General features: G+C 43.3%; 1 protein-coding gene across 2 annotated transcripts; it reads right to left on the minus strand.

The window, feature by feature from the left end:
• Positions 1-577: 577 nt before the first annotated feature.
• On the minus strand, positions 578-26,278 carry SEPHS1 (selenophosphate synthetase 1). Of its 2 annotated transcripts, XM_080624267.1 has the most exons (9): positions 26,138-26,278; positions 22,916-23,177; positions 19,683-19,786; positions 14,281-14,388; positions 13,267-13,421; positions 12,380-12,470; positions 9,455-9,554; positions 7,770-7,982; positions 578-2,384 (listed from the first exon to the last, which is right to left on the minus strand). In XM_080624267.1, exons 2-9 carry the CDS (start codon positions 23,106-23,108, stop codon positions 2,170-2,172), a joined length of 1,179 nt encoding a protein of 392 aa, XP_080480393.1. In that variant the 5' UTR covers positions 23,109-23,177; positions 26,138-26,278; the 3' UTR covers positions 578-2,169. The 2 variants fall into 2 exon arrangements, with proteins under 2 accessions (XP_080480393.1, XP_080480394.1); XM_080624268.1 differs by lacking the exons at positions 12,380-12,470; positions 13,267-13,421.
• Positions 26,279-27,026: the final 748 nt, after the last annotated feature.

Genomic DNA, 27,026 nt, shown 5'->3' on the forward strand with positions numbered 1-27,026 from the left:
TCACACCTGGGTGATGAACTAAGCAAGATATGTGAGAAAAAACACCAATATCTACCAACTAGTATGATTTTCTGCTGAGGGTGAACTTGCAGCTAGCACCAGTTTAAAATGCAACAGGTTTGTAATAAGCACTTTCACACATAAGTACCCAACTGTTTTGCTTTTTTAATCTAATAAAATAACCTGTATACTAACAGTCTTGACCACAAAGAAAAAGCCAGCTCCACTATTTTGTGTCATGATACAGAACACACTTCAAAAAATGGGAGAAAAAAGGCATTAAAATCAGTATCTTTTGGACAGACAACTGGTTTGTGATGCTTTGTTTTCATAACTGCTGTGAAAAAACTTTCTCCAAAGCAAAGCCAAAAATGCAGTTACTGCTTTGAGGTTTTGTGGTGAACACGTAACTCTCAGTTGTCTTCTTCAGAAGGAGCACGAGGGTCTGCGTGGCTTAGGTTACTCAAAGTGGGGGAAGAATAAAATGAAATCTAGTTTTGCAAGGGATACCTGCTGGGAACACGAGTGGAAGAGATGAGCTGTGTTTGCCAGTTGTCACAGGAGAAAGACTGGAGCTGTGAACCTTGCTCGATGTCTGGACTGGTTCATCTCTTGTGACTCACTTTTCACAGACAGAAGCCCTTGTAAGTCTTGCTGGTACCAGTAACCATTATCTAAGATCCTCTTGCTGTTGGGGAAAGCTGGGTTTCAGCATCTGTTCCACTCGCAGGGCTGCTCTCAACCCCTCGTCTGGCAGAGGAAACAATTCAGAACTGCCGCATGCTTTGTGCTGACCAAATAAAATGGATAATATACTTGGAGATAACCTGCTTGGCCTCAGCTCTGGCATGCAGGAGGGAGATACTCCAGATTACCACTGGCCATCACAGCTTGCAAACGTGATCAAAGGAGAAACAACAACTGTCAATATAATTACACTTGCAATCAAATAAACCCCCTGAGGAGCTCTCCTCTTTCCAGTCTGTTATTCAGGGAGGAAGCAAAAAAGTTGATGCACTTCTACAAGAGCAATAAAAAAAATTAAATATTTATTTTGAATAACAAGCTGAAGTCCAAGCTGCAATGTTGGCAATGTAGATTTTAAACACAGATCACAAAAAGCGTGCAGAAAAATGTATCTGAGCAAAGAACAAAATAATACTAAGGAATTATACTAAACAGCTGCTGATTTTAAAGGAAGAAAAAAAAAAAAAGAAGGCTGGTAATCACTATACAAAATATAAAATGTATTAAACACTACCATCCACAGAACAGAGGTTTATTTTAGTTTGATTATATTTAAAAATTATTTGTGTAGTTATTTATATAGTGACTTGTAAATGAATATTATACAGGAACCTCCTTTTGGTCTGCAAAAACCTTTGTTGCACTATAGCACATCCAATCACATTGCAAAAGAAAGAAAGAATTCTTTTTTCCTTACTCTCAAGAAAGAAAAACAAATCATTGATAATACAGTAAATATTGTCAGGTCTACAAATAATAAAGTTAGAAACTGACTCCTTCTACTCTGAAGTGCTATCCATGCAAAGTCAGCACTTGCTGGTTTAAACAGAGTGCACTACCAAGCAATGTCCAGGGTTGTGGATGCTCTTGGTAAGACTAAACCTTAAGGAACAACACCAACAAAACCCAAAAGAAATAGAAATAAAAATCAAAGATTGAATGTAATCATGCAACCCTCTTTCTACTGGGTATACCCATGGTGTCGCTTCTCAATTTATTGCCTTTCTGGAATATCACTCAAAGGCATCAAAATTAGACTCATGATAAATATACATATAATGAAAGGACACAAACTGCTATTCGACACTACTACTGGTAATGTCTGTGCTACGTGAAAGCACCTTTAAAAAGAGCCTATGCGGCAAGAGATAAGTGTCTAAAGATTCAAAATGAATCAACAGTATTGGATAACAATATAATTCTCAACTCAGAAGCTGCCTCAAGATTAGGTGCATCTTCAGTTAATGTAACAGGAAAAAAAGGCAATGGATTTTATTTCATTAATTGTATCCACTCATAAACTGACCGAAGGCCACCAGATGTGCAGACACAACAAGTTTTCTTTTCTCTTTACAGTTCTTTAAATCGTAGGATGATAAAGGAATAGATCTATTTAAAAACAAAACAGCCATTTCATCTACATTAAGAGGTGGCACCAGGCGTGGGGTTCACGTTCTGAGTGGCCACCTGAGGCGCAACTTCGATGATCCGAGGCTTGTCGATGATCCGCGCTGTGCGGTTGCCCTTCTCTACGATGCCGATGATCCACGCTTGGTGGCCTTCACCGTACTTTGGAGACTTGATCTCTGCACAGAAACGTGCTGCCTGTTCTCGTGGTAAACAGATGAGGAGGCCTCCTGTGAAGGTAAAAAAGAGCATTAAGTAGCCTGATTGCAAAGCATTTCAACCTTGACCTGCCAGATCCCTCTTTCAACAAGCACCTGGTGACTTCAGTCTGTCAAACTCCAAGAAAAGACAATGGTGGAAGTCTGAGCTCCTGCTTTACAGAAAGAGGTTTGTGCCTGGATTCACTTTTAGAAGCTATGTAAATGAAGCCAAACACACACAAAAGATGTTGGCAAAAGGACACCCTACTGATGCCAACAAATGACATACTGAAACAACATCAGCATTGTGCACTTACAACAGAGGACTGCAAAGTGCTTTTGCACAGAAGTGTTTTGGGTGAAGGTCATCTTCAGACACCTATAACGACATATTGGTAGCAGCTGATTCTGCAAGCAATCCTCTTGTCCACAGTGAAACTATTCAGCAGAGTAGGGACTATTACCAGAGAAGGCAAGAAGCTGAAAATGAAACGCAGGCTTGATCCAGAGCTCCCTTTTGACCCCTTTGTTTGAGAGTTTCTAACCTTTTTTAGCCTTTCCCCTATGATTTTTTCCTCCGAGACAACCGAGTAATATTTGATTTCCTACTGAATGTTTTTCAGAAGCAGCACAATAACCAGGGAGCAAGCTCCCCATTCAGTTGTTAAACCTAACAATGCTTCTATTCCAAAACCAAGAGCACTGAAAAAGGCAGCCTGGCAAGTGCATTTACTAGAATGAGTTCCACTGGCAGCTCTGGCACAGATTTGCAGGAGGCTCTGACCACATCATTAAGTGTTTTGGTGCTGCCCTTTATTACAAGAGAATCTTGCTTTTCTCTATCCCTTTTTTACATTTATGCTATGTTGCAAACATGTGAAGCACTGCAACCCAGAGCAGTGATCTCATCTGCAGATGCCTAATTAGAGTTTAGTTTGAATTGAAAGAAGGGAGATTCAGATTAGATCTTAGGAAAAAGCTCTTCCCTGTGAGGGTGGTGAGGCACTGGTAAAGGCTGCCCAGAGAAGCTGTGGCTGCCCCATCCCTGGCAGTGTTCAAGGCCAGGTTGGACAGGGCTTGCAGCAACCTGCTCTTGTGGAAGGTGTTCCTGCCCATGGCAGGGGGCTGGAACTGGATGAGCTTTAAGGTCCCCTCCAACCCAAACCAGTCTGTGATTCTGATTAAAGTTCAAAGCACTGCACAGCTCATGTCTATACACTGTGCTATATTCTTACACACAGTAGCCTCTTGTAAGGGATGTTAAACTATCTTCTTCCCTTGGAAAACATTGAAGAACTTGGACAAGAGAGAACGTTTACACAAACAAGAATTTGGGCACATGCTGACCCTTGCTTACTCTTAAGGAGTTATTTGACCCCAAGACTTCTGGTCAGGGCAAAGGGCAGATGGGCATCAGCCAGCAGCACGAACGGTGCCAGCGGCTCTGAGCCAATCCTGGGGGTGAAGGGGCACCTGCTGAGCCAGCCACCCTAAGCTGGGTGCCACCTCCTCCTCTGTGGCCCTTGGACAGCTTATCATCACCTTGGGCACCTTTATTTTGCTTTTCCAAGCAAACAGTCCTCTCAGTGGTGACTAAAGACACTGTGAGGAAGAAGCAGTTACTGAACATGAGAATTATATGTGAGGATGTGTGGAGCCGTGACAGTTATTTTTCAGGTTCTATATGAAGCAAATGGGTGTACCAACCAGAAAAAAAAAAAAGCTCTCTCTTGAAAGACAATGTTTAAGCTACTCCAGATGCAATAGACAAACTGATTGCAAAGGAATTATGTACCACTGCCATGGAAGGCTCTAAATCAAATTGAAGATAAATTTATGTCATGGTGTGAGTCAGGAAAGAGGTAGTGCAGAGAATGTGCTAACTAGCCAGAAGAAAGGAACAGAAGTATGGTGTAAAAGTAAATAAGAAAGAGCACAAGAGTAACCTTCACTCCATTATGTTTTCACCACACACGCTTTTCCTGTTAATTTGCATCACTTGCACACATACCCTGTTAACATTCTTTGGCAAGGTCAGAAAAAAAAGCACAAAATCCCAGTTTCCAATCAAGAATCACTTCCCACCCGCTAACTGCATCCCACAGTTTGGTCAATAACCCTTATTAGAGGCTATGGGCTACTCTCAATGGGCAATAGGATTCCTGTATGTAGGGATTCTAATTATTTTTCTGCTAAACTGACCAGTCTTTTTAACCCTTTGGGTAAGTCCTTAAGGTATTGCACTATGTAGTCTAGCCTACATTACCAGTGTTCCTAGCTGCTCTGGGTTCTGTCCCATGGACAACCACAGGAAGTCTTCACCAGTGCAAGGTCAAACCCACAAGGAGTTTAAGTTGTTGCCTGCGGAAAATGAAGCCTCAGTGTCACTTGCACTGAAGCAAGCAGCAGTTCATGGTGCCACGTTTCTGAGGTCTGCATCAGCCACTGCTGAAGACAAAGCACATGAGCTGTAGACTGAATACATGAATGGCTGTGGCAATTTGAGAGTTGGCTGCATGTTGCTGTTGGGGGCTGGAAAGATGCAGGTACTTGGTGTCTGTCCTCATTTACCTTACTTTTAAAAATGAAAGGGTTTTTTGGGTAAGAGGTTTTGAACATTGCTGTTTTAACAGCTGTTTTGCAAGCAGGAAAGTGGACACTGAAGACTTCAAAAGCAGAACAGACAATCGAAACCAAGTGTCCTTGCTCCTACTAATGGCTTCCTCCCACAGTGACTTATGAAAGGATAATTCCTTGCCTCTTGGCAGGCACTACCACAGCCCTTCTTTTCTACCCATCTGCCTATTTCCACAAAATCAGCACAAACACCAAGTTGCTGAGATACTTCTACTACACTAAAAAAGGTGGCTGACACCATTCAATGGCTTCTGAAGTTCTCAGGACTGATAAAAATACACACATGCATAAATACCCCACACAGAGTAACTCTAACTTGTTTCTGCAAATAGCCAGTCTAATACACAGAACTAATACTTCTGAAACAAATTCCCTGACTGCAGCTTTAGCCATTATCAGAGAGTTACCTAAAAGAGTGTAAAATCATGTAAAATGGCAATCTGAAGAAAATACACCATAAGCAAGAGTGCCTGGAGGATGGAACAGATCACATCATAGATCTTTCCAACACTGACTTTTGTCAACAGGTGCCCAGCAAATGTGCGCTGGAAAAAAAACCACACAAGAGTCTTAATATCCAAACTGTTTTCCAGTAAATTTCTCATTGCCTTCCCACTGCTGAAAAACATCTGTTCCCAGATGAAGAAGCCACAGACAGCATTTCTGGAAGTTTAAGCCAATAGAGAAAGAGTGTACATATACTGTGGTATGAGCAGCCCTCAGCAGCTCCCCCAGAAGGCATCCTCACAACTGAGTATACAGGCACAGCAAAGCAGATGCTTCATGTAAATCAACCCCAGGACATGAAGTGTGTTAACAGCCCAGGTCTGATTGCTAAGGAGCCATCCCAGCACACTGTGCCCAAACTAACACACATTGCTGCAATGTGTCAGGCTATCCAGCATAAGCTGAAAGCCTATGGGAATGCACTTACAGAGCTTTCAGAGCAGAGCTATTGCATCCACGTGGCTATGGATGTTTCTAACACTTGGCAGACACCGCCCTGTAACAAATCCCTCCAGCCACCTCTAATGCGAGAAATGCAGCGCTGTGATGAAATCAAATATACATGTTTTAAGGCACCCAAAGTTCACAAATAACCAGATATGTCCTGGTTTTCCCATCAGCATCTATGTTGAAACCTGTCAGCATTTCACAGACACCTCCTGCTCAGTCCCAGAAGAAATTCCGAAGTCAACTGTTTTCCACTTCCAAGTACTCTGCCAGCAGTGTGGACATCCACGCTGCTTTATATTCCTTCATTGGAAAGACAGAACTGGATATTCCCAGGGTGCAGGACAGGCAGCTCTGATGCCTCCAGCATTCCATAACCATTCCCATACAAACCTCTGCCACAGCCACTAATCTGAAAGAGCATCTTGCAATCCCAGATCTGTGCCCATGGACTCCTTGCAACCAATACCAAATGCTACTAGCGCTCTGGTTGTGTAGGCTCCTGGGTAGTAAGAATCTGTCTGGTACTACCAACCTTACTGACACAGCTTGCCAAAGTGCTACCAGATATTTCTGGTCCCTGCTGACTGACAGTGGATTTGAACTCTTGAAAGGGTTCATGTCCCATATCCTATTACACATCATCTGAGCCACACTGTCTCTGTAGGACAGAGTGTCTGTTTAAACACAGATGGCTAAGGAACAGTTCAGCAGATCCTGGTAAGTTGTGTATTCACTAGGGGGTAAGTTTATGGCTCTCACTGTGATGCTTCTTTCCAAATCTTCAGACTGTTTTGAATCAAGGGGCCCCCTCAGTTGTGAGCTGCAGAGAACTTGGATAATACTTTTGGAGAGCAGGAAGAGGGTGGGGAAATGAGATAAGAGAAAAAGACAGATTTGTTGCTACATCTTCTCCACTTCCCCAAAAGAAGTGAGATTAAACAAGAAAAACAAAATAGAACAGGACAAAAGATTGAAGGGCAAGTATAGACACTTCCAGGAGAAGACAGTGATCAAGCCAGTCAGCAAAGTGGCCTACACTAATAATAGGGCAACCTCTAACCCATCAGAAGTTCTTAGCACCTAATGGTGGTTTAACTTTTTGTCCTTAGGCCGATTCTCAGTACACATCTGTTGTATTCATTATCAAAGAATCATATTGTGAGTGGCAGCACTTTTAAATAGAGAACTCAAGTGAAATGAGTGGATCAGAGAACAAATTATTTTTCTTTTTAGTTTTCTTTGCTGCCAGTCACAGTCCCTTAATGTCAGATTTCATAAATACAAGGGAGAAAAATCTATATTCTTGGGTGTCTGTATGCTGTGAAGAGAAGCCCTCAGTCACCAAGATTGGTCCATTCAGCACTAAACTTCACACATATTCATAATGAGAACCAAACCCATACTCATCTGGCTGGCAAACCTACTGCAGGTGGCTTTACCATGGAGAAAAGCCTGTCAGCTGTGCTGGGAATTCCAGCTATTTGCTGTTCTGGAGTTAACAGCTAATATAAAAATCAGGTTTCAAAAGAATTCAGAATCAACACTAACCTCTAACTGCCAAATGTTCTAGATACAGCAAGGGTTTGTGTAATAGTGTTTCATAAGGAAGCAGAAGGCATTCAGAATAGGATGGTGGTTTGGAAGTTCGACTGAACAAGTGAATTGTGAACAGTTGTGTGGCTAATAATGCTCACGAGCTTGGCTGTATGCCAAACCAACTGTGGTTTTGAATGCAAAACACATGGTTTGTACATTTGTAAAGTTACTAAATTCTAATGTGGAGGTGTAGGGAAGGAAGAGGGTGGTACAAGTGTCACCTACCTGAAGTCTCCGGACAAGTCCCGTGCATGAGGCCAAACATATTTCCACAAGCCTTACTGACAGCAGCCATCTTAGCAAGAACAGGAAGGTTGTGAATAACGAAGGACACCTCATTTCGCTGCTGCTTGGCAAGGTTCTGTGCATGCCCAAGGATTCCAAACCCTGTGATGTCTGTAGCTGCGTGTGCATTGAAAGTGTGCATGAGTCCAGCAGCTACAAGAGAGGGAGAGGAAAACCAAAACCAAATCAGAAAGAAAGTTATCAGGCAAAGCAATGCTTCAACATTTTGCACAGTTTCAATGAAGTTGCATACCTTTATTTCAAATTGGGTTACTGTTTAAATTAATAAAGTAAGAAATTATGGTTGAAGGGAACTGGAATTCACCAATACTGATATAACCCAAAAAAAATTCTACTTGTATTTAAGATATTAAATCATGCTGAAAATCCAGCACTGCAGTTATATTTATGCGCAAGCTCCATTAGACATGTGCTACTAATTTGCATTAGCATATAGAACCAGGGGTTTGCTGCAGATTCAAAGTTGAGAGGCAGAGAAGTTCTGAACTCAGCTTTGCTTCAGTAAGAGCAAGGACCAGGTTTATTCTGAGTCAGTTCTCTCACATCTCTTCCCTTGCCACTCCATAAAACCATCACATCAGAACTTAAGTTCTGAACACTTGAGTTTAAAGCTTAAGATCAAATCCTGCAGGTCCTGAGAGAAGGGCCCCAGCTTCCCATCAATGCATTCATAGAATTCCTGGGCATTGCAGCTACAGAGCCCTGGGTGGGAGAAGGGCACCTCTGCATGCAGGACAATGGCTCCAGTTAAAAATATTTAAGTGTTGTTAAAGGTGCTTTACAAGAACCAAGAATGTTTTGCCCTTCTTTGCTGCTTCTATATATTTGAGTAGGACCCCAGTTCTTTTCTACAAGACAATCCTGGTCACTTATTTGTCCTGGGAAGACTTAGAGGAAGAATGAAAAACCAGTGGAATGACAACAAATGCCAAATGAAAAGTGAATAAGATGGGAGAAGAGCTATTTCGCTATCCCTGTTCCTCCAACTGAGAAGTAAGGAAACACGTAGTTCAATTCTCCACTCCTCCAAGGATACTTTGAGCAAAGAAGGAAAACCCTGGATTAAAATTTCCAGGATGAAAGCAAACTTAAAAGAAACAAACACACAAACAAAACAACACAAACACCTACAAAAACAGAAGAGGAAAACTCCAAAACCCACCAACAACCATGTGCTACATATTCCACACTTTGGGAAGCACATGACATAAGAAAATTTAAATTGAAGTGTACAAAACTGAAAAGACTTGCTTTTTTTATTCTGAATTTTTCCAGTCAGGCCTCATGAGTTTTCCAGGCTCAGAAAATAAGGAACAAATCCAATATATTGCCCTTTAAAACATCCTCTAACTCACTGGGATGTTACTTACAGCACTCACATGAGTCATAATCATCTCCAGCAGCATTTGTGTTTTTGCTGTGTAATTAAAAGAGGGTGTTTGATTTTAATTTGCTTGCTTCACAAACACTGAACAGCAGAACGATGGGGCAGAAGGGATGAAGTGCCTGTGTCACACTTCCCTGTGGCAGCGAAATGGAATTAAGTATGGAACTGGATAAACCCATCTCCCATTTGCACCCCCAACACACACCTCTCTTCTTACCTGTTCTGTTCAGTCGTGCCATATTCATCATCGCCTCCTGGTACGCTAGTTCTACATCTTCTTGCGTTACCACTAGTTTGATTTTATTCCACTTTTCTGGCTAATGGATGAAATAAAGATTATTCTTTTAGATTTGCAGATGTGTATTTTAAAATAACCTTTACCACTTAAAAAAAAAAATCCCTTCAGCCAAAATGTACTTTTTTAACTCAGCTAAATGTGGGGTTTTTTTTAACTCAAAATGGGGCAAAGGTTTATCAGTCAGAGGTGGTGCTTTACTCTGCTGTACCTAAGCAAAGTGAATTGAAAGATCAATTAGGCACTAAGCTTTCAGCAGCACAGAGGAGTGCAATACCCTACCCCAGGGCAAACAACTTCTTCAAAGCAACTTTCTGGCAGCCAAGTGAACAGAACTTCGTGGCTGATGTTGAGATTTGTAATCTCTGGCTTCTTGGGCTTTTAAGTAAAAATTCTTGATCTCCCATCTGGAGACTTTGATCAAGAAAGGCCACTGACATCCACAAGTCCAGGTCTGAGGAATGCATGCTAAGGCAGGATGTAATTGTTCTAGTGAGTTAGGACTAAGGCAGCTTCATAAGCTTCCTTTACAGTTTAATATCAGGATCTCCTTACACCAATTCTGTCGTGTCTTGTATGGACTCATGCCTCCATCACATTTTAAGCAAAGCTTTTCATCCCCAAAGGGTCTCAGCAATTTAGGAATAGATACCTTTATAAAGGGCAGTTGTTTCATTGGACTCTGAAGTAATCCCATATTCAGCAAGAAACAAAGTAACCGTTTAACAGTTAGGAGCAATACTACAAATTTGTTTAATTTGCTTTTTCTTTTGCAATGGAAATAAAATAACAGAGAACTAGAAGTAAGTACAAATAGGATGTTTGAAGCCACAAGGCCATTCTATAGATATCACAAATGAGGTGGAAGCAGAACTCAAGGTGGAGGCTGGAAGAGCCACAAACAGGTAAGAAACAAATTACAGCAAATTCCTCTCCACTATAGCAATTACATTCTTGGGTTAGTAAAAAGGAAACAAAGGCAGAAAAGTTCATGAAAATCCCTAAACAACTTGTAAAAGCAAGCTTAGATTTCCAAAGGAGAAGGGTCTGTAGAACCCTTTCTGAAGGGGCACAGCACAGCAAGCCCTATCTTGCTTTTTAGCTGAAAGAGGAAAAGGCAAAGGGATGCCAGTTCCCAGCTGTGGCCCAGCTGAATCAATCCAGATCATCAGCCTGGCAGCTGAAACCACAGTGAACAGCTCCATCACCCCCAGCACATCCCTAAGCCAGCCTCAACAGGGCCCAGCTCCCTGCACACTCTTTGCAGTCTCCTTCTTTGCACCCTACAGCTGCTGTCAGGAACACAGCTGGGGCCTGACTGCAATGCTGGCAGCCACCAAGCAAGGAGGAGAAGTTTTGCTTCCTTATGGATCTTCCTTTCACTTGTTACTGGGAACTCATTCACTACTGCTCTGGTTAAAAACCTCAGCTTTTAGGTTGTTTTGGTGTTTGTTTTTTGTGCTTACACTCCAGTTTTCCTTTCTTGCCTATACAAAAACTTACTGTATTATGGACCTTCTCCCACATACTTTTTAATACCATGTCCAATTCCCTACCAAAATTTGATTTATGGGTGAATTTGCGATGGGTAATTCTAGTTTCACTTCCCCTACTCTTTCACAGAACAAAGCCAAAGAAAAGGCAGCACAGCTACTCAGAGATTTTCCTACCCCAATCAAAGATATATTCTGCTTACATGTAATAAGAGGATTGATTTCCTTGCCGTCCTCATTTTTCAGACCAGAAGGTGTTTCTGGTTGACAGTTAAGGAAATTAAAAGTACTTGAAATATGTGGAAATTCAGAATGTCCTTAAATTTGCAAGTCTCTTTGTCAGCACAATAACACATATGTTAAGAAGATTATGGCCAGAAAACATACTGTAAAATTGGTGTCTTGTTCTTTCACTTCATTTTCATATCAAGATTATCTGAGGCCCTGATCTTTATATCTGATTGGAAAATGCAGGATTCTGCTGAGGTCAGAATTGCCAGGCTAGGCCCTATGGAGAAGGAGAAAAAGACTTTTTCTTGTTGCTCACACTTCAGACTTCAATGAGAATTTAAGCTGGTTCTTTCCCACTTTTGCCAACACAAGCTGTGTAATTAGAATTCATATGACAATGTAGTGGCTAACTGCCAAAACTAAGTAGATTCCAGCTCACTCCTCTGCCAGTCTATTGGCTCAGTAGTCCCAAAAGTAGAAAAGATGGATCTTTTTAAAGTGTAAACTGAGCAGTTCTCATCCTGAAGACACATAACTGGGAGCCAGACAACATAAGCAGATGCCAATTTTGCAGTCACTTTTCAGTTCAGTAGTTACATTTTTGCCTGAAGTAACAGATGGAAGTATGTCTATATACATAACGCTGCTAGAAATATTCTTCTGAATGCACAGGGTAATACATGTGAAACGTAGATATATTTCCACGCACAGAGGCAGAAAGCCCATGAACACAGACAGCAATCTTGGCCTAACTGCCATAAATAAGCTTTTGCCAATTACTTTAGCAGGTGGAGGAGGGCATAATTTTACCCAGGGTGCCAGTCTGTTGTTCTGTTGATAAACAATGTTGTTTATTACAGCAATGCTTGAGAACTAACTAAGAATTAGACGCAATTAAGATTGGCTCACTAAGCACAAAACAGCAAACTGCCTTGATTCCGAAGGAACTTTGTATATAAGCAGGTCAGGCTGAGACATTGAGGAGGAAGGAGGAGAAAGATGTGGTAGATCACTCCCTCAGTGTACTTATTAAACTGCTGAACTTTGCCATTTTGAGGGAATGAAGAACATCACCTTTAACTCACACCCCTCTTCCCTAGTTCTTTTTTTGCAGTGTACTCACAATATCTAGCCACTGGTGGACAGCTACAGCCACTTGTGTTCCCAAGGGTTTAGTTAATACAAGCACATCTCCTGGCACTGCATTGTCTGGCCTGAAAACAAAGAATTCATGTATCAGTTACACAGTGAGATTCACACACATTATTAGGAATAAGTGCTGATAGTTATGTTTTCACAGACCCATGTATCTTGTTGCACAGTTAAACTGACTAATGGCAGGATTACCCTTTGGGATTCTTTGCCATGCACATTATTGAGCAAAATGCTGCAAACTTGTTTAAAAGTGCTAATCTTTCTTGGAATACAACGTTTGCAGTCAGACATATGACATTACATCTTTTCTTTCAGCTTACTGGAGATTCAAGATAGGATAGGTAAAAAGATTGACCTTACTTGGGGCATAAGCTAACCAGCACTAGGATCATGAACAAATTCATTTGTATAGTGTAACATGCCACAGCGGGACGTTCAAAATCAGCTACTGTTAAACAGACACAAAGCTGTAAAGACAGCAATTCTGTAGTTCTCTGCAGCCATTAATAGGATAATTGGAAGATGGTTTAAAATGGATGTATAAATATGACAGAAATTTATGTCCCAAAATAGCCTTTAGTACCTTTAAAGGTCAGAAGCATAACTCTCCTGTCAAAAGGAGAATAGGATCAAAAGATACTGGGGGATAGGGAAAAGTAAAAGGACATCCTGTTTAAGAAAGCAAATATGTACATGAGATGTGGTACCTCTTGAGTGCTAAGGACAAATGCAAGCAGGAGAAGACACTGCTTTATTCATCAGGAGACAGATCATAAGATCACAACAGAGTATTTAAAGGATTTTTACTGTATCCCTTCAGGCCAGTGCCTTTGATTGTTTAGTGATTTCACTTACATTATAAATTCATTAGGCTGACAGACTGTCGTGGCCACTCCTCCTAAAACAATCCAGGGATTTAACACTGTTTGGCCACCAGTAACAGATGTTCCTGCCTCTTCTGCTGCATCTTTGAAACCCTGGATAATTAGAGGCATCACTTTGTCTCTTTCCTAGAGATCAAAACAGAAGTCAGAGTTCTATACACAGCAGTACTAGTCATTTCAAGACTGGTTGAGGGCTTTAATCACTGCAGCCAAATAACTCATGACAGAAAAGCCAGCCCTAAGAAGAGGCTGGCCTCTTGAAAATGGCCACATTACCCCACAGAGCTATGGTTTTACAGCTCTATGTAACAGAAATGAAGAGACACTCTTACACTGGAGAAACATTCTCCAAAAAATCACATTTTTATTAAAGCAATCAGAGTTCTGGAAACTCAGAACAACTATCCTTCTGTTGTAACCAGGTACAGCCACTGTAGTGCAGTGCAATAAGGCAAAGCTGAATCAAGCGGCACTTACCCTCCACTAACCAGTGAAGTTTCAACTTACTTCTAAGACTAAACATCCCTTTTTTTCTAGAGCAAAACACATGCCTTAATTTCCATGAAGAAGAAAAACAGAAAGCAAAAATAAAAAAGAAAGGAAAAAAGAAATTATTTCCATTTTTTCTGCTTCAGAGAGATGTTACAGACCAGAAATACCTATCTAGATTGATAGAGGAATTGGTAATCAAATGCTGCACTGGAGCAATATTGTCCTGAATTGACAATGGAGGCAGAGACCCCATTTTGGTGGACATGAAGGTATTAGCAGCAGCAGATTACAATGCCACAAAAAAACAAGCCTTTAGCAAGTGACCTCAGAATGTTTGAGACAAGACCCAAGCTATGAACTGAAACATTCAATAAAACCATCTCTTCTTTAAGAGGGTTCAGATTTTGAGGAGAAAATACGTTGAAGGTAAAGACATTCTAACCATGTTCAGCTGTTTGGGACTTCCTTCAAAAGAAAGTAGTGAAAATCTTACCCTATCTGTCATTTTATTGCTGATTCCAAGCAGCATCAACATGTTGTCGCATTCTGTGACCCCCATGGCATAAAGGTCACTTAGGACATTGGCACATGCTATCCGTCCCTGGGGAAAAACAAAGACAAAATAAACCTGGAGGAATGTTTGTGGATGTTCAGACAAACACCTGCCAAGAACAACACTCCCAGCATAAGCTGCACTCTGAGACAGCTGCTTACTCCACACGCTCCCACATTAGGAAACCCAGCCAAGGATGCTGGCATGATGGGTATGATGCATTCTGCGCAATGTGCCTACCTAGAAGTGCAGATATTGGTTTCCTTTACAGGTAAGGAGAGAATTCATCCCATGTCTTGGTCAACATACTCTCACCAGCTACGTGGGAATCCCACACTGAGTTTAGGCTGGCTGCCTGATTTGAGAAGCTGAAGTTAAGGTTGACAAAGCCTAGCTGTGATAACAAGCTCAGTTTACTTAATCTGATATGTTTCAATTAATTTTATTCCAGCACAGTGGAATTTTATTGAATAGTACACAGTGAAGATGACCATTGTATACCATTCACAACTGCTAGGGAGCTAATCCAAAAAACATACATGGTTGTACCTCTTCTGCATTGGAATACTTAGGAGACAGGGACCTTGAAGGAAAGCTGTTTGCTCCTCTGCACTACCTTGGAGGCAATGTCTACACTCCTGGTTCTAGGACAGTACTCTTCTTCCTGGAGGATACAGCTGTGCTGCAGCACACAGCCACACTGGGGTGTTTTTTCTGTCAGGACATCAGTAAGAAGCTGCCTGCAAAAAGAGCATGTGCCAGGGATTGAGGAGCTGAGGGCTCCCAGGAACTGGCCTTGTCACCACATAAGAGCACGGGGTCATATCCATCCCTCACCACTTTACAGTGAGGGAAACATGTCTATTCTGTCACTTGTTCAAGTGCCAAGATAAGGCTGAATCTTGCTACAACACACATTTTTGTTCACTTTTCATAGCATCACAGAATTGTTTGGGTTGGAAGGGACCTTAAAGATCCTCCAGTTCCAACCCCCTGCCCCAGGCAGGGACACGTTCCACTAGAGCAGGTTGCTCCAAGCCCTGTCCAGCCTGGCCTTGAACACTGCCAGGGATGGGGCAGCCATAGCTTCTCTGACCAATCTGTGCCAGTGCCTCAGCACCCTCACAGGGAAGAGCTTCTTCTTAATATCTAACTTAAGTCTCCCTTCTTTCAGTTTAAAGCCATTCCCCCTTGGTCCTCTCACTAAATGCCCTTGTAAAATGCCCCTCCCTAGATTTCCTATAGCCCCCCTTTAGGCATTGGGGGCTGCTCTAAGGTCTCCCCAGAGCCTTCTCTTCTCCAGGCTGAACAACCCCAGCTCTCTCTGCCCGTCTCCATAGCAGAGGTGCTCTAGCACCTTTCCTCTCTTTTTATGTGTGTAAGCATCACCACTAACAAAAATCGGTCCAAGAGACAGAACTGGTCATGTGCTGAAGATTCCTCTAAGAAGTCATGAAGCTGACAGGACTGAGAAGGCATCACTGGCATCACGTGAGCTCAGCTACTCTAATTTTACTGCATTAATGGAGCTGAGTCAGGGTTCACTGGGGTGTAAACCCAACACAGATGAGATACCAAGTTTCCTGATGAAGATAAAGAACTTTCTGGTACAGAATAAGCCCTAGGGCATGGCAAGATCATTTTAAAATACAGGACAAATTCTGCTGCATTATTCTGGAAAACTCCACACATTTTTAGTAAAACTAGTTTAGGTTTACAGCTGCACAACTGGAACCAACATCTGGTATTACCATTATAAATCTGTGCTTCCATGAAGTTCAGAAGCAACAGAACCTTGATAACAAACACACATTTATTTGACACAGTTTGGCCTACAGAAAGATGCTTTACTTGGATGACAAACGGTGGGGTTTGAATCAAAACACACTTCCACCCTCTCTGAAACCCTACAGTCTAATCATACATCCAGGAGTTTTGCAAAGAGATTAGTATTTTCAGGCAGTTACCTCACTTGCTGATGACATGAAATAACACCTGCAAATCACAATTGGATATAATTCCTATTTCTTTCATAAATTCAAGAGCTTCCAGTGGCATCAGGGGAACCCCTTCCATTTGGAACTGCATTATGTTTTAATCATTTAAATCTTAAGCTATTAAGACGAGAGCTGTGTACTACATGGTTTGATGGATATTGGCTGTTAAACTCTAGATGTTTAAGAATACTAAAGCCTGGCATTTCCCTTTTCTGAAAGGGGACTATCAAACTGTTTTCAGCTATCTGCAGTATTTACCAAGTAAACTGCTGGTTTATGCCCTCTTAGGAATGATAGATAAGTTTTAAAAACCACACTGACAACAGTGCTCCATTCCAGTAGTCAGAGGTCAGCCTAACACTGCTTTTGCCAACTGGCAAAACTACTATGGAAACAAACCCAGGGAGTGCAAAGTCCCAAGTCTGAAGAAGCAGAGGGAACAACATCCAGCTCTTGAGCAGTGATAAACACAAAAGGATTCATGAACAGGGGTCAGCCTGGCTGGATCCTGCACACTACTGGCTTGCTTGGTCCCCTTGGAACATAAGTATTTATGTGCAATACTAAGAACTAAAGGCAAAGAATGAAGTATCAGACATCCACCCTCAGTCTGGAGTGGAGCTTCTTCTTAAAAGAGCACCAAGAAGGCTCCTGGAATGGAGGAGAAAGGAAGTCCACTCTCAAACCAGCTGATTTCCTGCTCCTGTACTCTGAAGGTGTCTCTGAGGTGCCACAACAGAGGTCAGTGCCAGTCCTATTACCAGAGGCTTGATACTTCCTATGAAACCTATTTTCAGTTGCTTTTCACTTTTCCAGTATCAACCCATTTCAGCTGACCAGTCCTATACTGGATACAGATTCTACGAGTGAACATCCTAGATATACTTTGCACAATACGGATTGAGTGTTTTCAAGAACAAAGCCAAAGAGAAAGGGAAAGGGCAAAAGAATGAAGAGGTTTTTGCAGATAACTGCAGAACTTTGTTTTAGAACAGGCAATGAGAGTGAGAAAAGGCTGTTTTCTGAAGTAGAAACCTGAAGCTCAGCAGAGTCCACAAGTAGTTCTACCCTTCTCAGCCACAGTACTCTTCTTCCACAGCTTAAGAGTCCACGTGGACTTTTGGCATTCCCTCCTTGACTCCTCTCCCCCCCAAATAGAAAGAGAGATCAGATAGGGGGCTGCAGTTAAGTCACTGTGCACAGAGAAACAAAGAGACTCTAAACCAGGGAACAGCTACCCAAAAGCAGTCTAGAGTTTACTAGGTAAGGAAATAGAGTAGAAGAGCAAGGAGCAGAGTGTGGACTGCATAGAGTGATAACGAAAACAAGAGAGTGGTAACAACAGGCATGGGTCAAGGGGCAACTAGACTGAAACCAGGGAAACCAGGAGCTGGAGTAGCACAGCAGCAGCAGTCTTGTCTTGAAGTGAAGAGTCCAGAGCACACCCTTTATACAGCCTGGACAGAAACTCAAAATTCCCGAGTCTCACCATTCCTCTGCTCTCAACAACAATCCATAAAGCCCATGGCAAATTGTATTTGACTGATGTTGGTCCACCCAAGAAAACGGCAATCTACATTGCCCCCAGGTACTCTAGTCGCTAGGACAGAGAGGTCCAAGTAGAGGATCAGCAGCTCCAACCCTGCTGGATCATCACTGCAGCTGTCAGCAAGGTTTGTGACAGAATCCCTCTTCTCAGTTAGCTTTTAAGAAGAAATACACATCTACAAGAAGATTAGGAAGGGACAAGCCACCAGACTAAAATGAATGTTGACAAGAATGAAAAGTGGGACTTGAGAGCTAGAAAATACCAAAGTTACAGCTGCTGGTGCACGTGGATCACAGTACAGTCTGTAACTTCATTGCAACCCCTAAAACTGGAACAAGGCCAAACTTACATTCCGCTCCAGCTACACTGGCCTAAGCCTCATCTGGGCACAGGCTCGTTTATCTACTCCTGCGGCATCTCAAACCCTTTGTATCTCCGAACAAAACAGCCCTCCCCCTTCACCACAGACTTCTCACGCTGTCCCACACAAGTTTTTGTTACAAGGTGAGAAAAGAGTTTCTCAGCTGATGAATCTGAACAAAGCTCTCCAACAACATATCTATTTATTGTTTTCCAGACAAGTTCCCACATGTTATTAAAGCAAGCCACCTGAATCGGGTTTCTCAGGTGAGCTCAAAAACTCTGTACTACAGAGGCCAGCCTGAGATTCTGGCTGCTCAGTTTGCATAAGAGAGCTCCTCTGGAACAGAAACCCAAGGAGCCAGGCTTGCATATGTGCACAACACCTGAACAAGCATGCTTAAGAAAGTCACTCCAGATCTCAAACTGCATGTCCAAAACCTACCCAATGGGTCTCACAGAACAACCAACAACAGCAAATAGAGCACGCAATCATATAAGCAGCAGTAAAAGCATGCCTTAAAGCAAAGGAGTCGCATCCAAACCACAGGAAACATGAGTTACAGCATTTCTTAACTTTCATCTAACAAACACCTCCTGTAGAATTCTTTACAGCTTTACTAAGTCCTTCCTTTAAAGTTCATTCACCTTCTGTTCAAGTCAATACTGATTGCCACCACACATACCATCAAAGAGGAATCTTTACTGAGGCTGACTACATGAAACGGGGACACAACAGGAACCAAAGTCCAAGTTCACATGACTTCCAACAAGTTCTTTCAACTTTTTACCATCTGCAGACAGAGGTAAAAGGGTGTTCACAAAACACTCTGAAGTTGCCAGGTGTTACTGCCAACTACTGTCATTTAGGCATTTCCAGTTCTAACACGTTGCCTGGTTGTTTCAGAACCTCAAAAAAAGCCAATTACAATGTGGTTCTGCTCGTAAGCGGAGTTTACTGTCTGCTGCTGCACAGACAGCTCCTTTTCCCCCTTCCAGGCTTTTCCAAGCCAAATCCCACAGAACAACAGATGGAGGGAAATTTGAATTAAAGGTGGCAGTTCTCCCAGCTTTCAACCTATAGGAAGCAGCACTGCAGCATTCCTGGCCAACATGGAAAAGATGACAGGATGAAACTATTCCTTTCCTTCTTCATGCGTATTTAGGAAAGTCTCAGAGTGCAGTTAATCAATTAGAATCCTAGATTGGTTTGGGCTGGAAGGGACCTTAAAGCTCACCCAGCTCCAACCCCCTGCCATGGGCAGGGACACCTTTTACTAGACCAGGTTGCTCCAAGCCCCATTAAACCTGCCCTTGAACACTTCAGGGAGGCACTGCACATCTAGAAGAAACAGTCAAAACTGCCATAAGACTGGTCAGTGAGAAGCACAAATCAACTCAGCCGTATTGATAACAATTAAGTTTAGCCAACTTACCATCATATAAGGATCATCCACAATAGGATAAATATAATCTGTCGTCTGCACCAACGACAAACCTCCATGTCTTAAGGGAATAACGCAGGTGTCCATCCCAATTCCTGCAAGACAGAAATCCAGCAGTGAGGTTAAGTCCGCTCTTAACTACAAGTTCTCTTGTTATGAGCAACAGATAAAACATGTCTGCGAAACAGAACTCTCAATACTGCCTAAACAGACATGGCAAATTCCTTCCTTAGCAAGCACATAGCACAAATAAAGTGGAAAACCAAGCAAAAAATGACAACTCCTGACTTGAATAGAACTGCAAATGACTGAACTACAGTGTTCTGCTTTTTCTGCAGCATAGTAATAGTGCATTAAGAACATCTGTGCTTGAATGTATGTACATTTAAAGTTAAGAGGAACTACACACACTGATACTGTCAAAAGCAAACAGGTTTTCCTGTCACTCAATACGTGTTCTCAACAAAATCATGGTGACAGTTTTAGAAGGACATAACCTCTCCTAACGGGCATTTCCTTACTTCAGCAGGAACAAAAAGAATGGCCCAAGTCACAGCTGAAGTCCCCAGTGAAAGATGATTCACCCACTTGGACCTTTTGCAACTTGGCTAAGCTCCAAGCCTTACTTCTGTAAGGCTGAGAGGCCATGAGACGACCTGCTGGATAGGAAAACTCCTTTGGGAAAGCCGCACCACCAAGCACAGCCTCTACCCTGCTGCTGGATATTTCAAACAGAATAAGCAATATTAAAATCATGTGGCATCTGCTGCGATGCAAGAGCCTGCACAAAAGGTGAAAAATCACAACATGCAACCTGAGCTGTGCTCCCTGTTGATATGCCTGTGGCAATGGCAGGTAGTTTCCCTCCTCCCTGGGCTGGCAGCAAGCTGCGCATACCTCATAGGGCAAAGGTCTTGAACCAGCCAGTTTTCAGGGAGCAGATGCAGCACAGTCATTTTTCCCCATGGATTAATAGAACACACGACCTAGCAAAAGCTACAAGGCAGTATTTGGCAGTATGCTGTACAGTGATGGAGTGAGCTGCTCCATGAAGTCCTACTGAGGACACAGAGCAGGTCTGCCAGGCAGCAGGTATGTAGGTCTAGAGGATCTTGCCTCTCTTGCCTATGGAAGCAGGAGATCTAGCCTAGGAAGAGAAAGGATGCTGACAGAAGCTTGTAAGCAGTAATTTAGGGTTGCACACCCTTCATAGAAACTATCAAGCCACACTACACACTGGTCCAGTGTCTCCAGAGAAGTGCATGTAAGGAGTTACAGAGAAGTGGCTTGTGTATAGGAGCCGTTTTCCCTCAGTTAACCTATTCATGCCAAATGCTGCAAGACTGATGACTGTGAGGTTTTCACAATGACAGCAGAAGTGCTGTTTGACACAGGCCAAGGGGCTGTGACAGTCCTTCTGAGGCTATGTTTCTGTCCCATCAAGAAAGGACTAAACAAGTGAATCTATTTAGAGAGGTGACTGAAAACAGTGATTTCAAGGTCCATAACAGTTCTGAAAATTAATATCAAACTCAGTTTCCTACTGACAGATATACTCCCAGCCATATTTAAGATTGCTCTGGGTAACACCACTTGCAGAACTAAGGAGGAGTGAGCTTGAGCTTGCTACTGGCAACTTCCCTCTTGACTGCATCTCAAAAGCATTGCGCATATGCACAGGCTGCGCAGTTACCTGCCTATACCTGATGCACAAGGCATCAGAGGCAAATCACACCAAACTTGTCCAAAGACACATTTGTTAAAAGGATACTCACCACAACAGCATATTTTTTAAGAGACCTGAACTCTTTACTTGCTATTACTAATAGATTTCCTGTTACATAATATCACACCTATGTATTGATGGCATTAGTCTGCTTTTTACCTTTTTATATACCTGGAGAAAAATCCATTAGCAGTTCCTTTACTGTTTAGATCCTGTAAGTTTGTAAGAGAAAAAATGAACAGCTACATAAATTAATCTAAAACAAACTATTGCTGATTTTAGTAATGTGCTAAACTGAAATGCTGTTGAGAACAACTTAATTTAGCAAAAACCTTTAAATAGCAATCTGGGGATAAAAGAAGCTGGAAGTGTCCTTCATTGGGAATATTAAATTGTAGTGCCACCCCAGCTCCACACACAATTGCTGCTTAGATATTTCATACAAAGATTCCCATTGTTTAAGCAGGAACATTGGCTCCTTACTAATCTCTCACTGAATTCAATCTCTACCAGAATAATGGGTTGCAACCTGTTAGCCTGCTAATAGACTATTAGCAATATTAAAATAATTTTAAATAAGGTTACTGGACACTAAGTTGATAATTAAATAACTCAGAATAAATGTTACATTGACATTCCCAAGTTGAGGAAAAACCATAATCATTCTGGGCTGCAAAGAAGAGATTGAATATGTAGGGCTGAGTAAATAGACAGAATTAAAAGTGTCATTAAACACATTATCTACATTAATTTATCTATATCAATATAAGGTTCAGTAACTGGTATCAAAATACCTCTACTTGCCTTGTTCCCCATGTAGGTGGCTTGTGCAGGCTGTTTTCCCTTACTGCTTGCATCATTGTGCAAATATCAAAGAGAAACTGAAGCTGTCAAGCACAGAGAGGTCTTGGAAAGACAGCCTATCCCAGGCACCTTCTACAGGTGAAGAAAAAAGAGTGGGGAACAAGGAGAGGACTGAAAGGGAAAATGACAACTGTGAAACAATGTGCTCCCAGTCCGCTGAAGCGAGATTTTTCTCTTGCTCACTTTCTCTGACCCAGGAACAGCAGGGAGGGGAGGGAGAGGGGAACTTCACCTGTGAGTCATCTAATAGCTTAAAATTTATTGCATTCATTGCATAAATTTCCAAAGGCAATGTATTAATAGAAAAGTCCAGAAATTAAATGATAGAACTTCAGTTTGCAAATCATCTGCTGGGGAAAGGGAAGAAGAGACAAACGCTTAAGCATCTGCCTATCACAATGGCCACTCCTGACTGATTTCTCTTTGTAGTCAAGCATACTGCAAGATGTTAAATAATTAAACTAATATTCTTGTATCCCAGATGCCAACAAATGACAACACGAGATTCATTCTTCAGACTTCTGGATGCTGTGCATGCATCGTAAAACACACACTTTTCAAACTGATTAAACAAACTGCAAATGAGATCACATCACCAAGCTGACCCAACATGTCTAGAGAAGCAATTACTTACCCAACCTGGGCATAACTGCCCCCAGGAACTGTTCATCTTCCTGAAAATGGTTTTCCTGTAGAGATTCGAGCAGTTTCTGTAAGACATCCTGTGGCACTTTGCAGCCTGTGCCTTTCAGTTCAGTGAATCGGGTCAGCCGGAAGCTCTTGTCCAGTTCGTAACTTTCTGGGTTAAACGACTCCCGCACAGACATGGTTCTCTCGCACACACTGCTGGCCTTTCCCACCCCAGAGCTATGGGATCAGTTTCTCTGTTGATTAGTCTAATTAGAAATAGAAATAAGAATTGGGAATGTTAGAAATTCCTAGGAACTGCAAGACAACACATTTTCCACATGGAGCAAAGTTAAAAAGAAAGAAAAAGCACTCGATGTTGTCGTTCACATGTTAAGATGGGTGGGCACATCTCACACAACTCGTTTCTCTAAGACTACAAAGGAATGACTCCTCTTCATACCTTCCAACATTTAAAAGTCTGCCTATGCCAGGAGGATCAGAGTGGATTTCTTTTCCAGATATGCCGCATAAGTTTTTCATTTTAAAAAGAATCTAACACACTTACTGCCCTCATTTAACACAGAGGTAATGAAAGAAGTAATAGTTCCCAGAGCACCAAGGCCAATTTCCAAAAGGCAACCTGGACCCTGATCCTGCAACACACTCGGCAGGGACATCTGTTTGTACTCAGCTCAACGCAAGGTCATAATTTTAGCCATTTACATATTAATCTTAAAAATAAGATGCTTTTCAAATCATGTCTTGGCTTCAGTTCTGATGCAAGAAGCTGAAACTCCGCGACACACCTGTTCTCTTTCGGGGAAAACACAATCCCAGTGTTCTGTTAGTACAGGTAACGGAAGAACAAAGAGGCTGTATTTAAGCAGACTGGTTTACCTACAAACATGCCAGTTCACCTCTTAGCACACTTGCAGACATTAAAACATTGAAAAGTTTCTTGCTTCTCAAGCCCTTTTTTTTAGGGCTGAGAATAGAGAATTGCCCATTAAAATGGTAATGTAAAAAGACACTGATGCAACTCATTTAATAAAATTCTTAACAATGCATGGCTAATTTTAGAACGTTTTTCCACTCTGACTCACATGCACCACACTCCAAAACTAATAAGAAGCCTAACCAAGCCACTGATTCCTAAACAGGAATGGCTGTGATAAAAACCAAGTCATCTTTCCCAGAAAAGTTTTCAGGAATTACTAAAAACGACCTGCCTGCAGGAGTTTCTTAGAAAGCAGGGTCCTGCCTAACAACAAGCACAGGACTCAGCAGCATCGCTGACAAAGTCTGATACTGATGGTCACATCGTTATGATGTTAAGCTGAAAAGGAAAAGAAATTAATACAAGTGACTGGTATTCACTGAATTCAACTGCTTTAAATGTAAGAAGTAAATGTACACACTGCGCAACTGATTTCCACTGTACATCACTTGTAACAAGTACATCTGTCCCATAAACCTTTAAGTCTACTGATTTATTGAATATACTTTGTAGGAATTGAAGTTTTAAGCTCCCTGAGAGCTTCTGATATAGAGCTCAACTCCCCTTTACGGTGCTTTCCCTCCTTCTCTGGGAGGTGTGGTGCTTATTTAAAACCAATCTTCCAAAGCCCAGGCGCGGGCAGTAATCCAAACTCTAGCTAGAAGAACGTGTCTTGGATGAGCAATGAAATTCAGTTCGTTGCTGTTGTCTTCCAGTGCAAGACACTAAACACTTGCAATGAAAGAAAAGAAGATAGCGTCTGGAAAACAACCTGTCAACAGAAAACGGAGACAAAAGCTTTTCAAGGAGGGGAATTTCCAATCCCCCTTCATTGTTTTTTAATACTTCATTTTAATTAATTTCAGAAATGTACAAAAAGCAGCTTGCCCCACAAGGGAAACATTTTCCCCTCATCTAACTACTAATTGCAATATGCTTAGCACCCCCTACCTACTTACACAGGAAAGGGTTCAGAGGCCACAGCCTACCAAGAACTTTTTGCAGCCTTGAGGACTGTAAAGAGACAGAGTTTCTCCCCTTGAAAACAAATACTGAAACAAACAAGACGGATTTATTTAATGGAAAACATTCATAAGCACACAATAACTTTTAAATGAAGATGCGAATAAACCTGCATGCAACTGTGTACTTCGGAGGCTGCCAGAGGAGCAACCTTCCTCACAAGACCAAGCTCCTTGTGACTCCTGTCAGTGTGCAAGCATGCAATTTCTGCGCATTAGGCATCCCTTCCCAGGAGAGGAAAACACCTCGTAACCCAGATGTTTCTTACTTTAAAAGAACGGCATAATAAATATTAAAAACTAAAGCTTAACCCTTGCCTCCCTAAAGAGCAGAGAGAAGAGAGCACAGGTGGAAGAATGAGGAAGAACCGGACCCGGGGACCTATCCAAAACAAACTCTAAGGCAAGCAACAGCAACACAACCACCTGAGACCTACAGGGCGAAGAACTGCAACATCCGTTTACCCACGGCATGCGGCGAGGAGCGCTGCGGGGAGGCATGGCTCAGGGACACCTTAAATTCCCAGCCGCTGCCTTTAAAGGCAACCTAGGGCCTTCACTCCACTGTTGCTCTTTGTGCAGCCGGCGAGGAGAAGGAGGAGGAGGAGGAGGAGGCGGCGGGGGGGGGGAAGGAGGAAGCAGCGCAACCGGCTCCCAGCGCAGAGCGGGTCTCGCACCGCTTCCCCGTCCTCACCCGGACGGGGGTCGAACCCGCAGCCCCCTGCGCGGGGCGCACGTGCGCGCAGGTACAGTGTCACTGGGGCGGGGTTAACCCTTTGCGGGGCGGGTTAGGACGGGTTCAAGCACGCGGGGGCGGCAGGGGATGCCGGGCCCAGGCCTCCCCCCCCACCCCCCCCTTTCCCGCCGCTCTGTGAGGGAAAAGGGAAAGGGGAGGGGGGAGGAAAGGAGGGAGGGAAAAGAAAAATGTCGGCGGACGAAAAATTTAACCCGCCCGCTGCCGGCGGTGTGTTTTTTTAAAGCGGCCGCAGCGCGGGGAAGCGCACCCCCACACATACACTCTTCCCCCGCCCTTCCCCCGGGGACGGGCTGAGAGAGGGCGGCAGGGCCCGCGGCCAGCCCTCACCCCGTGCAGCGCCGCCGCCGCCGACCCCCGCGCCCAGCCTGGCGTTAACGGCGGAGGCGAATTCCCCTTTAAATCTCCCCGCCTTGCACACCCCCCCCCCCCCCCTTCAGGTCTCCCTCTTACCGGCTCGCCTCCTCGCCCTCCGCCTCCTCCCGCGAACGGGACTCCCAGCCCAGTCCCACAATGCACCGGGCGCGACGGGCTCCCTCAGCGCCGCCTGAATAGAAATGCCGCTGCCGCGGCCGCCGCCGGGCACGAAGGGGTTAAACACCCCCCTCCCGCCGCTCCCCTCCGGTTCCCGCCCCCTCCCTCTCACCGGCCGCGCGCGCACCGCTCTGCCCCTGTTCCCCCTCCCTTCACGCCCGCTCCTCCGCGCGCTCCCGCGCAGCGGGGGCGCGCCCCCCCCCCCCCCCCCCCCCCCGGCACCGGGTGTTTGTGGCGGCGCAAAACGCGTTTTTAAACGGGGTTTAAGCGCGGTCCCGCTGTGTGAGGGAGAGAAGAGGGGGGACGCGGTGGTGTTTGGTTCTGTGTGGAGAACCCCCGCGCTCCCAATGTTAACGTGTCCGCTGTGGGACTCGGTGGTGGGAGGTGGTGTCCTTCAGTAAGGAAAGCGTTGGATTTGAGAGCTTTTTGGGCGGGAAATTTCAGCCGGAGCTGAGGAGAGCCTGAGCTCTTCACACCGGGTGCTCCATCCGTGTGGAATGTTACAGAAACTGGGCAAAAAGTTCCCTTTATCATCATGGAATCAAGTGGGTTGGAAAAGACCTTCGAGATGGTCAGGTCCAATCGTTAATCCAAACATTGCCAAGTTCACCATTAAACCATGTCACTGAGGGCTTCATGTACATGGTTTTGAACACTTCAGGGATGGTGACTCCACCACTGCGCTGGGCAGCCCGTTCCAGTGCTTGACAACCTTTGTGGTAAGGAAATTCTTCTTAATATCCAATCTAAACCTGCCCTGGTGCAGCTTGAGGCCGTTTCCTCTTGTCCCATCCCTTGTTCCTTGGGA

The sequence above is a fragment of the Psittacula echo genome (assembly GCF_963264785.1).
Source record: "Psittacula echo genome assembly, chromosome: 1".
Taxonomy (NCBI): domain Eukaryota; kingdom Metazoa; phylum Chordata; class Aves; order Psittaciformes; family Psittacidae; genus Psittacula; species Psittacula echo.

Coding starts and splice junctions, on each gene's coding strand:
- SEPHS1 (XM_080624267.1), bottom strand. CDS start 23,108: ATGTCTGTGCGGGAGTCGTTTAACCCAGAAAGTTACGAACTGGACAAG. Junction 13,422..14,280: donor GCAATAAAATGACAGATAGG/GTAAGATTTTCA, acceptor TTTGATCTCTAG/GAAAGAGACAAAGTGATGCC. Junction 7,983..9,454: donor GGCACGACTGAACAGAACAG/GTAAGAAGAGAG, acceptor CCTCTCTTGTAG/CTGCTGGACTCATGCACACT.